A 12,240-nucleotide genomic window follows, 5' to 3' on the forward strand; every position below is an offset into this window, starting at 1 on the left:
TGCAATCATTGCAGATATTATCTGCCGTATACATTACGAGATGCCAAGCGCTATAGAGGGAGTGGTTTCTGTAATGGTTACTCTTGCTATTGAGGGGTGGACCGGCTCAGGGTTCTGTGGTCCTTGAAGGCTCCTGCCTACTTGACCACTCTTATTACACCCTCCCTGTTTACGATATATACTTTGATATCTGAGCCAGCCTACCTCTTTATTGTACCTTTGATATATGAGCAATATTGTGCTATTGCTTTTTCTGCCTTTTTAACCACTTATCTACCAGCCGCTGTCAATTGACGGCGGCATAGTAGCTCAGTTGTTCCGACAGGACGTCATATGATGTCCTCGTCTTTTAAAGCCGATAGGGGGCGCACGCGCCGCTTTACTGGGAACACGGTGCGCGTGCCTGGTGGCTGCGATAGCCGCCGGGCACCTGCGATTGCAAAGTAACTGAGCAGGGACGTGGAGCTCTCTGTGTGTAAACAGAGCTCCACGTCCTGTCAGGGAGAGGAGACCGATGCTGTGTCCCTTGTACATAGGGACACAGATCGCTCCCCTCCCCCAGTCAGTCCCCTCCCTCACAGTTAGAACACTAACTAGGCTACACATTTAACCCCTTCCTCGCCCCCTAGTGTTAACCCCTTCCCTGCCAGTCACATTTATACAGTTATCAGTGCAGATTTATAGCACTAAATGGTTGGAAAAATTACTGCGCACGTCTGAATGTACATGAACAGTGAATCACAATATAGAAATAAATTAATAAAATGCTGCTACAGCTAATATGTCAGATATAAACATAAATAGCAAATAGAAAAAATGCAACGCAGCTTCCACTTTTCTATTTTTTTTAATATTTATAGCACTGTTCACTGTATAAATGTGAATGGTCCCAAAAATGTGTCAAGTGTCCGATGAGTTCGCCATAATGCAAAAATGTATAAGAAAGAACCGGGACGGCCGCACTCCAAAAATAAAAATTGTGTTCCTTTTAATAGCTAAGCTATGAATAAGCACTGTTTGAGAGTGTGAAACGCGTTAGCCCTTTTTCCTGATTTTTTGCTGTGACACATCCACGTTGTGACCAGTTTTTATTGAAAGGAACAAACATTTTTATTTTTGGAGTGCGGCCGTCCCGGTTCTTTCTTATACATTTTTGCATACTATTGCAGTGCCTGCACCCATGTGTTTGGACTCCACTTTGCAGTTCTCTGGGACCTCTGAGCGGTAAACTTTATTTCTTTTCCCGAGTCCGCCATAATGTCGTAGTCCCAATAAAAAATTCATAATTATGTCCCATATTTTGTAGACGCTATAACTTTTGCGCAAACCAGTCACTATACGCTTATCGCGGTTTTTTTTTTACCAAAAATATGTAGAAGAATACGTATCGGCCTAAACTGAGAAAAATTATTTTATTTTTAACTGGGATATTTATAATAGCAAAAAGAAAAAAATATTGTGCTCTTTTTTTGTTTATAGCACAAAAAATAAAAACCGCACAGGCGATTAAATACCACCAAAAGAAAGCTCTATTTGTGGAGAGAAAAAAAAAAAAAAAAAGGGACGTCAATTTTGTTTGGGAGCCACGTCGCACGACCGTGCAATTGTCAGTTAAAGCGACGCAGTGCCGGAAGCTGAAATTTCGCCTGGGCAGGAAGGGGGTAAATTCTTCTGGGGCTGAAGTGGTTAAATACCAATAAAAATATGGAAAGTAAAAAAATGCTGTGTTTAGGATGCGCACACTGTATACAATTAAAACAATATTACTCCCAATTAATTTTTTAAATAACCTGCTTTTCCAACGTAGTCTTTCCTAAAAGAAAATTCTAACAGAAGAATATGCACCACTGGGTGATAGGGCAGAACTTTAATATAAGTGTGCATCATTACAAAGCTCCTCAATAGAGCTTATGTGTAAAGCAGCTTTTTGAAAAGGAAATGAAGCATTCCGATCCCTCACCTACATGTGCCAATGCCTGGGCCTGTCAGTTGGTCACACAGGCATTGTTTTATGGGATAATGGATAGAGATATAACTATGCTCCCATCAACACAAAGACCAGGGCTTGACAAATTTGCTTGGAATCTAGGAGCCAGCTAAAAAAAATTAGGAGCCAGGAACGCACCCCGTCCTGCCAAACTCACGCGCAGAAGCAAACGCATACGTGAGTAGTGCCCGCATATGAAAGCGGTGTTCAAACCACACATGTGAGGTATTGCAGCGATTGGTAGAGCGAGAGCAATAATTCTAGCCCTAGACCTCCTCTGTAACTCAAAACATGCAACCTGTAGAATTTTTTAAATGTCGCCTATGGAGATTTTAAAGGGTAAAAGTTTGTCGCCATTCCACAAGCGGACGCAATTTTGAAGCGTGATATGTTCGGTATCAATTTACTTGGCGTAATATTATCTTTCACAATTAAAAAAAAAAAAAATTGGGCTAACTTAACTGTCGTATTTTTTGATTAAGAAAAAAAAAAAAAAAAAAGTATATTTTTCCCAAAAAGTGCGCTTTTAAGACCGCTGAGAAAATACGGTGTGACAGAAAGTATTGCAACGACCATTATTTTATTCTCTATGGTGTTAGAATAAAAAATATATATATAATGTTTGGGGGTTCCAATTAGAGGGAAAGAGATGGTGCTTTCCCTGTCCGTTTTCACTGCCATTAGAATAGCTGGTTGTCAATGTCATACCAACGGCCACCACAAGATGGCGCTAGATCACAGAAAGAAAGCATAAGTCTGCAGAAGGCCACAAAGCCACGGCCTAAATTACCTGACACGATCGCGCAGCGGGGGTGCACGGATACACAGGATGCCCCAGGTCGCGAATTCTAGTCGCAATGTCGACCTGGCGCCCGGGATTCGTTGAACCCTGACAAAGTCTATTCCTTTATACGGCCTATAGAAAGGGCTGTGTGGGTAACCTAAAAGGATATACTGTATGTTTATGCATAAGGTTATGAGGCCTCTTGTGACAAAGTAGAAACAGAAATAGAATAAAAGTCCAAGTGGTCCATGAAGTCTGCCCATTTTTTGGGCATTTTTTTGTTCCTTTTTAAACCTTATCTAGTTAAAGTGGTTCTTAAGGAATAACATTTCCTACCTTAAAGTGATTCTAAATGCTGAAGGTTTTTACCTTCATGCGTTCTATTCATCCTTCAGTATGCAGCTTCAGCCCCCGCTTATACTTAAAGTCCCATGTCGATCCAACTATGTGCACAAGAGCAGCTGCTCTCCCAGCTCTCTGCATCCTTATTGGCTCAGACACAGCAGAGGGAGCCGATGGCACAGCCAATGAGGGGGGAGCAGGTGGTGGGGCTTAGTCATGCTTTGTGGGTCTTAAGGATGCAGGAGTACCACCATGGCAAGCAGCTTGCTATGGGGACACTTACCAGGGGGTGAGGAGCCGGGACTGCTAATGGGGGACTTAAGAGGAAGAACGGGGTTGCTCTGTGCCAAACCACTGCACTGCCTCCAAGACTGAGCAAAGACCACTGATCACTCAGTTCTCGGTCTTCAGTGAGCAGAAAGCCAGTGACTGTTAGTCACCTGCTCTGACCCTCCAGCGCACACTGGAGTACAGGGCTGTGCAGGGGACAGGAGTGGCTGGCTCAGGCACTCAGGAGCGTGCTGAGAGACGGGGACAGCTTTCGCTCAGGCATCTGGGTGTACCCGGACATATACTCAGTGTAGTGAACAGCCTCAGATGATACATAGAGATTAAACAAATCCTTCTACATACGTTTTACATGTATATATGCTGTCATCAGCTTTATATACTGTTTAGAAAGTGCACGTCCTGTTCTATTCTCTCTTCCCGATTCACCTGGTGGTGTGGATTCTTGTCATACACCGAGACAGCTGATTGGAGGAAAGGCACACCTCCCCCCTCCACATAGGCAGAAACTTGCTATGCATAGACCAGCTCTCTGCTAATCTATTTATAGCACCCACCCTGACACAAAATTCAGCCTGGTTTTATTTCAGTTGTTGGAAAACTTGTCAGAAGCCATCATGCTAACCGAAGAATGGAGCAGGAGAAAGAAACGGGACTTAGGGCTTAAAAAAAAAAGATAAGAAAACATTGCAGATATACTGTATGTGCCCAGCTCAAATTTCATGAATCAGATTTACCACTTAAAAGCCCATTCACTCTGGGTGTTTAGCCCTGGTACTTGGGGCTTTGACATTTAACTGTGTGGAGGGTACAGGTGTGCCATCCAGCACCACTGCCAGCAGCCTGTCAAGATTTGAGAAGCACACAGCTGCTGTGGCTGGATGGGGTTCCTAACAGTACAAACACCCAGACGCATGAGGGCTCATAGAGAAGCTTTTAATAATTTTATATGAGATTGAAAATTAAAAACAGTTTTTGTGTTGGTGCCAAAATCACTGGCGACAGTTGCTCCTAATGCATTTCTATGTAATGTTTCTCCAATTGCTGAAGAAGAGCAATTTTCAACTTCTGTACTGTTATCCTTAAACTGCTAGCTGCAAATTGCTGTTATAAACAATTTGTAAATGGGGGATTAGGAGTTGGAGGGCCAAAGCTCTTTCGGCCATACTTCTCCTGTGGGGAACCCGCATCCAATTTGCACTAGTGTGAACCCAGCCTCATGGAATTCCTGGTAGGGGGGGGGTTGTACATGTCATGCTGACTTCTACAGACTTCAAACCAACTTGTGTCGCAGATTAGCAAACAAACAGGATAAAGGTGCAATGTTTGAGACTTGGTCTTGGGGGCGCCCAGACCTCATTGCCGTCATGTCTCCCTGTACTTGACTCTAGCTTATTCAAATGTAGTTAGGTTTTCAGTGAGCATAGCTTTGCTTTAATAACATCATGTGCAGATGTTGCCATTTTATTGCATAACGTTTCCACTGTGCAAAGATAATCTACAATGACTTGTATTTGCATTTTGAATGACACCACCTTCACTTTTATACCTATGAATACTTACAGGCAACCCTTCACGATTGTGTGCGTTTAGTATTACCACACAGATAATAACAAACATGAAAGTGATTATTATTATTATTACAAGTGATCAGTATATCTGGCAGAGTACACAGTTCCCAGCCTTTATCCACCTCTGATCAATATTACATACTAAAGCCATGAATCATTCCTGACCACAGCACCATTCTAATGTTCCTCCAGGGCAATCTCCCAAATGAAATTGCAGTACAATGTACACCAACAGTCTGATTTATTGGGACAGCCCCCCAAATTTAAGTGGCGATCTCCAGCTGCATCGCACAAGCCCCCCATTTTCCCTATGTTAGGTTGATCTCATACCACCTTTCCAGGTTCATTGGATTTTTTACATTACGGTGTATTAAGAAACACATGGAAAAAATGCACATAAATAATCACATTGGCAGAGACTATCTTCTGACGGTCGCGTACATCGCGTCACGAGTAGCCGAAAGAAACCGAACGTCGGTGCGGCTCTATACGGCGCCTGCCCACCGACGTTCGGCTACTTTCGGAAAATCATGATGCGATAGATGTGACCGTCGGAAACCTGTCAATCAAATAGGAACGCGCAGTCCCGCAGCCCATACCCGGAAGCGGCGGAGAAGATCGCTCTCTAAAACGGTAAGTACTGCTTCGATTTTAAAAAAAACTACCAGATTTCCCTTGACAAAATGAGCATCAATCTAAGGTTAAAAATTTACTTTTCGGGTGAACCTCCACTTTAAAAAGAGTGCTCATCAGTACATTAGCAAATGGAACGGTTTCTGTAGACACCTGCAACCTGGACTGGGGTTTTGAAAGGGACCCGACGACATCGCAAGCAGCTAACGCGTTTCAAGGGAGAACCCTCTTCCTCAGAGCCAAAGCCACTTTGGGGCCCCTGCCGATTATGTCTGACTTGTATTGCTTACTCAGGCCAGTGAAAGAAAAACTATTCTTTAAACTGGTTGGTCGATTTCTTTCGCATTAGCTTAAATTTTCAATGCTGTCCAGTAGGGCTGGAGGGTGTTTTTTCACCTTGATGCATTAAGGTGAAAAAAAACACAAAGCTTTACAACCCCTTTAACTGCTGCTGCAATTTCCACTGGCCTTAATCACCTTTTTTTTTTTTAAACACAATTTAATGCGTTCATGCTTTTTTTGGGGGTTAATTCGTTGTTGGGCAGATTAAAAAATACAAAATGCATCAAAAACGCACTACATGCTTTTTTTGCATCTTCTCCACTGAAGTCTATTGAACCAAAAAGCACAGTTTTGCGTTTAAAAAAAGCCCCTGACGCCTTCCAAAAAAGGCAGTGGCTGAAAACAGTATAGACATGAATGTGTCAGATAGGAAACCATGTTAAATGGAATGTAGTGCATTTATGCAAAAAGCACCAAATAACTCATAGGTGTAAACCGGGCCCAAGTGTGCCCAGAGTAATTCTGTGACTGCAATTACCTAGAATCATTTTATAATGACCCCAATCAGTCCCCAGTGGAGTGATATGCCCTCCGTATATCTAAGGGTGGATACTGCTTTTTGGAGGAGGAAGTGGTATAGGCCAGAGACCTGGCACCAGAACTCATTAGGGTAAATCCATCAGATGAGACCCCACTGCGCACTCTGCAGCATTGTTCCCATCCACTACAGTCTGCTATGGCCCTCCCTGAACTGCAACATACAGGTGAGCCACCAGACTGTACCATCTGCATCCTTCATGCCAAGGAATTCAGTGTCTCAGGCCACACCCCATGCAGGCCTTGGGATAACACTGGACCTGCACAGCAATATGGTATACCTCAAAGAGTTTCCCAACCCAGATTCCTCCTTTATTATAGTGACACCAATGCTGAGACATTTTTTACTGTGTGTGTATGTGTATGTGTATGTACACACACACACACACACACACACACACACACATATATATATATATATATATATATATATATATATATATATATACACACACACACACACACACACATTGCATGGAATATATAGGATAGGCAAGCAGAGTACATGGTATATAAAGTACATGGTATGGAAGGTTTAGGCAGGATGTATACATATTACATGGCATAGAATGTATAGGTCATGAATGTGTACAGTACCATGTATGGTATACACTGGATATATACATTTATAGTACACAATATGGAATGTATAGGTTTTATATATATTATGGTATATAATGTATAAGCTGGGTAAAGGCTAGGTGTGTGTGTATAGTACATGGAGCGTATGTAGGCAAAATACAATGTATAGGCTGGAGGTGTAGAGAACATGGTATAATATAGGTTGGGTGTATACAGTATGGCATGTATCCCGTATGGAATGTATAGGTTTGCTGTATATACAGTATATTGTATTTAGTGTATAGGTTGGGTGTATACAGTACAGAATATATATGTTGGGTGTATACAGTATGAAATGTATAGGATGGAGGCATACAGAACACAGTATGGAATGTATATGATGGGTGTATACAGTACACAGTATGAAATATATAGGTTGGGTGTGTAGAGTACAAAGTATGGAATGTATAGGTCGGGTATGTATACAGTGTGGAATGATGGGGTATATACAGTACAGTGTGGAATATATAGGTTGGGTGTACACAGTATGGAATGTATAGGTCAGGTATGTATACAGTATGGAATGTATAGGATGGGTGCACAGTATGGAATGTATAGGTTGGGTGTATAGGATGGGTGTATACAGTACAGTATGGAATATATAGATTGGGTATGTATACAGTGTGGAATGTATATGATGGGGTATATACAGTACAGAATATATAGGTTGAGTGTATATACAGTATGGAATGTATAGGTCAGGTATGTATACAGTATGAAATGTATAGGTCAGGTATGTATACAGTATGAAATGTATAGGACAGGTATGTATACAGTATGGAATGTATAGGATGGGTGTATACAGTACAGTATGGAATGTATAGGATGGGTGTATACAGTACAGTATGGAATGTATAGGACAGGTGTATACAGTACAGTATGGAATGTATAGGATGGGTGTACACAGTATGGAATGTATAGGTCAGGTATGTATACAGTATGGAATGTATAGGACGAGTGTGTACAGTATGGAATGTATAGGTCAGGTATGTATACAGTATGGAATGTATAGGTCAGGTATGTATACAGTATGGAATGTATAGGTCAGGTATGTATACAGTATGGAATGTATAGGTCAGGTGTATACAGTACAGTATGGAATGTGTAGGATGGTGTATATAGTATGGAATGTATAGGTCAGGTATGCATACAGTATGGAATGTATAGGATGGGTGTATACAGTACAGTATGGAATGTATAGGACAGGTGTATACAGTACAGTATGGAATGTATAGGATGGGTGTACACAGTATGGAATGTATAGGTCAGGTATGTATACAGTATGGAATGTATAGGACGAGTGTGTACAGTATGGAATGTATAGGTCAGGTATGTATACAGTATGGAATGTATAGGTCAGGTGTATACAGTACAGTATGGAATGTGTAGGATGGTGTATATAGTATGGAATGTATAGGTCAGGTATGCATACAGTATGGAATGTATAGGATGGGTGTATACAGTACCGTATGAAATGTATAGGATGGAACATATAGGTCAGGTATGCATACAGTATGGATTGTGTAGGTCAAGTATGTATACAGTATGGAATGTATAGGATGGGTGTACACAGTATGGAATGTATAGGTCAGGTATGTATACAGTATGGAATGTATAGGATGGGTGTATATAGTATAGGTCAGGTATGTACACAGTATGGAATGTATAGGATGGGTGTATACAGTACCGTATGAAATGTATAGGATGGAACATATACGTCAGGTATGCATACAGGATGGGTGTATACAGTATGGATTGTATAGGTTGGGTGTATACAGTATGGGATGTAAAGGATGGAGGTATACAAAGCAGCGCCGGGCGGATTCTCACCCCTCCTCCCTGGTTCACCTTAAACGGGTTGTTCAGGTCGGGATCCGCGAACGGGTTGCTGTCGAAGTCGGACATGATGCTGACAGGTCACAGCCAGCTCGCCGGGCTCCCACCCGTACGAACCGCTAGCCCTAGCCGGAAAAAAATGGCCGCCCCGGATATGACGTCACCGCCTCAACCCGCCTGCAAACGTAACCGGTGCAGAGAAAAGCTAGGGGGTCCTGGAGAGCTGGAACTACGGAGAGAATCCACTTCCGGTCCGAGCTCTCCATCTATCCCCTCATACTGCACCGGTATATGTGTCTGCGTTGTCTGTGTGCCCGGCCCCCTCCCGCTCTATAGTGAAGACACTGCTGTATAGTGAACACACTGCTTTATAGTGAATAAACTGGTGTATAGTGATTACACTGCTCTATAGTGAACGCATTGGTCCTTAGGTGTTAATTGTGCCCATGAAACCTAAACCATTACATTTCTTCCAGATCAAATTAACAACCCACAAAGCAAAGAAGCATAGACTGTCTTGCAGAGATTCCAGATCCAGAAAACACTTAAAGCGGGGGTTTTTTTTATGGCTTCTGCCGCTCTTACCTTGTAAGCCCCCATTCACACCTAGGCGTTTTGTCGCCTGTAGTGTGACGCCGCAGCAGCCCCGAGACGCCAGAGGGATGATTTAACATGCACCTCTATGGAGATGGTTCACATCTCCACGCCGAACGCCGTACGCCTGCCGCCTGAAAAAAAGTCCCGGACCTTTTTTTCAGGCGGCTTTCGGCGTTCGGCATAGGAGATGGGAACCATCTCCATAGAGGGGGTCAAGGCTGCATTCACAATCGCGGCGTTTTGTCGCCGCAAATCGCGGTACAAAACGCCACAATTTGTCGCCGCAATTCGAGGGACAAAACGCTGGGATTTTGTACGCCTAGATGTGAATGCAGCCTAAAAGTTATCACTCATCTGTCCCAGTCTTTTAGCCCGCTCCCTTACTAATCGCCAGAAAAGAAGATCTTTTAAAAATCTGTGATGGACGTTTCCATCTTCACTGTGGGCACTGTGAAGCCCAGCTGCTGTTCCTTCCGGCATGCGGTGAATGCTGACGTCCCAGCATTCACCGCTCTATCCCGCGCATGTGCAGTGTTGACGGCGAGCGTCGCCGTCAACACTGCACTGTTGCCATCACAACGGCCGGCGTAGTCGCGTGACCCACGAGATATCGCGGGATTTCAGCACAGCTCGTCTCCTGGGATTCTCAGGACTCACTCCCAGGAGACATAGCGCTGGTCGGGGGAATTTGAAATCCACGCCCACTCCCGCGGGGAAAAGTGAGTGACAGCTCACAAAAGGCTTGGGTACAAAGGTAAGGACGGCGATTTAAAAAAAAAATACGGAATCGTTACTATCAATGGCTGGTGGTTTTAGACAGCCAAAGTTATAATTTAGGGTGAACCTCCGCTTTAAAGAGGAAGTAATCCCTCAAAATTACTTACCTGAGATCGAAGCCACTGAAGCGACTCTAATTCCTCTCCTCCGCCACCGCCATGATACCTGAGTGACTTCCAGGTATTGCGGTTCAGGCACTGAGATTGGCCGGAGCTGCAATGACGTCACTCCTGCGCATGTGCGCGGGAGCCGCCAGTGACGGTACGATCGGTTTCACTAATGTCACGCTCAGTGCACCTGCGCCGTTGCATCGGTGCAGTCTTTTCTGCAAATATCTCCTAAACCATGTAAGAGATATTTTTTGCACCTACAGGTAAGCCCTAATCTAGGCTTACCTGTAGGTTAAAGTGGTCTATAAGAGTTTACAACCACTATAATCAGCGACATCGGCATCAGGGGCTTGATAGCTGCTGCTAATCCAGGACTGATTTATTTTGATGAATGTCAGCTGGTCAAGAGAGTCTGTGGACATACATGCTCTCTTGTCTATCACAAAACCTCCAGCAACACTTAATGCCCGTTTAGAAAGCAAGCTGGATGCAGGGCAGCCCAGCAGCTCAATTGCATACTGGGCAAGTTCTGGCCAGTGGTCTATTCTCATGACCCAGTAACCCAGTGAATCATAAACTGGAAAGCTCTCCAAGTCTGTTTTTGCCCCTAGATACAATAATCTCCCAGATATGATGGAGATGCTGCCGATGGGATCCTTGTTCCTGCTTAGCAGAAACACAGGATCTCTGTCTTCCCTACTGACAGAACAGCAATATGCCTTGTTTGCCTCTATCAGGAACGATCGACAGGTCCACAGATTGGCTCCCGCTGTGTCCACCTGGAAGGGTAAAATTACATACCTGTACGTGATTCTGGCCAGAGGAGCCACCGTCCCGCAGTACATTTACTTGTGACGGTTAGCAAAGGGGTGGTGTTCTCAAGTTATTTCATTCTCTGCTCCCGCTGTAAGGACAGGATGAGATCCAGGACTTTCCCCTTGTATCAGTGGTCAAGGAGGGTTGCCAACCAATAGTGATTCTTCTCCTTGATGCCACAAATTCTCAGATCCTTTCATAGGCTTTGAAGAATGAGGGAGTTCATACACTGCAATATCTCTTAAGGTTTTACGTATGTCTACTTCTGCTTTGATGCCTCCAGAAATCCTCCTTCTCCTCCCTCTCCTATTGTGTGTTGTGTGGCGTTGCAAGAATGGTGCCTGCATAAAGCGGGCCTTGAGAGGAAAGTAAGTCCTCCTATTCCCCCTGCTGCTCTGCCACGAGTGTCCTGTCAGTAATGCCACGAGTAGGGTTGCCAACTCATCCCTTTAAAACAGAACACATATTAATTACACAGGTTCTGAGGCTAATTTAATGCAAATAAGGCACCAAGTGAGTTTAATTACCTCCTTAAAGGGGTTGTAAAGGTAAAAGTTTTTTTACCTTAATGCATCCTATGCATTAAGGTAAAAAAACATCTGACAGCACCGGCCCCTCCCGAGCCCCCGTTTTACTTACCTCACCGTTCGAAAGTCCCGGGCGCGTGCTTGTCATCTTGTTCGGTTTCCAGTCTGGCCGTTGATTGGCTAGGCTGGGCTGCTGTCAATCACAGCGGATGACGCGGCACGCCGGGGGTCAGGGCCGAGTGATACAGTCGGCGGCTATGGCCGCCGCTGTATCACGGGATACATGAAGGTAGAAAGCTTGCATGAAGGTAGAAAGCTTTTGCGAGGAGGAGCCGAGACAACCGCCGAGGGACCCCAGAAGACACGGATCGGGGCCACTCTGTGCAAAACGAGCTGCACAGTGGAGGTAAGTATAACATGTTTGTTATTTAAAAAAAAAAATGTGTGCCTTTAGTGTTCCTTTAATCAGCCA

The 12,240-nt window shown here is 43.9% G+C and overlaps 1 protein-coding gene across 2 annotated transcripts in view; it reads right to left on the reverse strand.

The window, feature by feature from the left end:
• Positions 1–9,190, reverse strand: part of SCAMP1 (secretory carrier membrane protein 1) — a 58,101-nt gene extending 48,911 nt beyond the window's left edge. Inside the window, exon 1 of one of the 2 annotated variants that reach the window (XM_040340773.1) lies at positions 8,936–9,190. In XM_040340773.1, the coding sequence (XP_040196707.1) occupies positions 8,936–9,010 (75 nt within the window). In that variant the 5' untranslated portion in view covers positions 9,011–9,190. The remainder of the gene's footprint in view (positions 1–8,935) is intronic. The other variant, XM_040340782.1, reaches the window with a different exon arrangement.
• Between the last annotated feature and the right edge of the window lie 3,050 nt (positions 9,191–12,240).

This window comes from Rana temporaria, chromosome 1 (genome assembly GCF_905171775.1).
Source record: "Rana temporaria chromosome 1, aRanTem1.1, whole genome shotgun sequence".
NCBI lineage: Eukaryota > Metazoa > Chordata > Amphibia > Anura > Ranidae > Rana > Rana temporaria.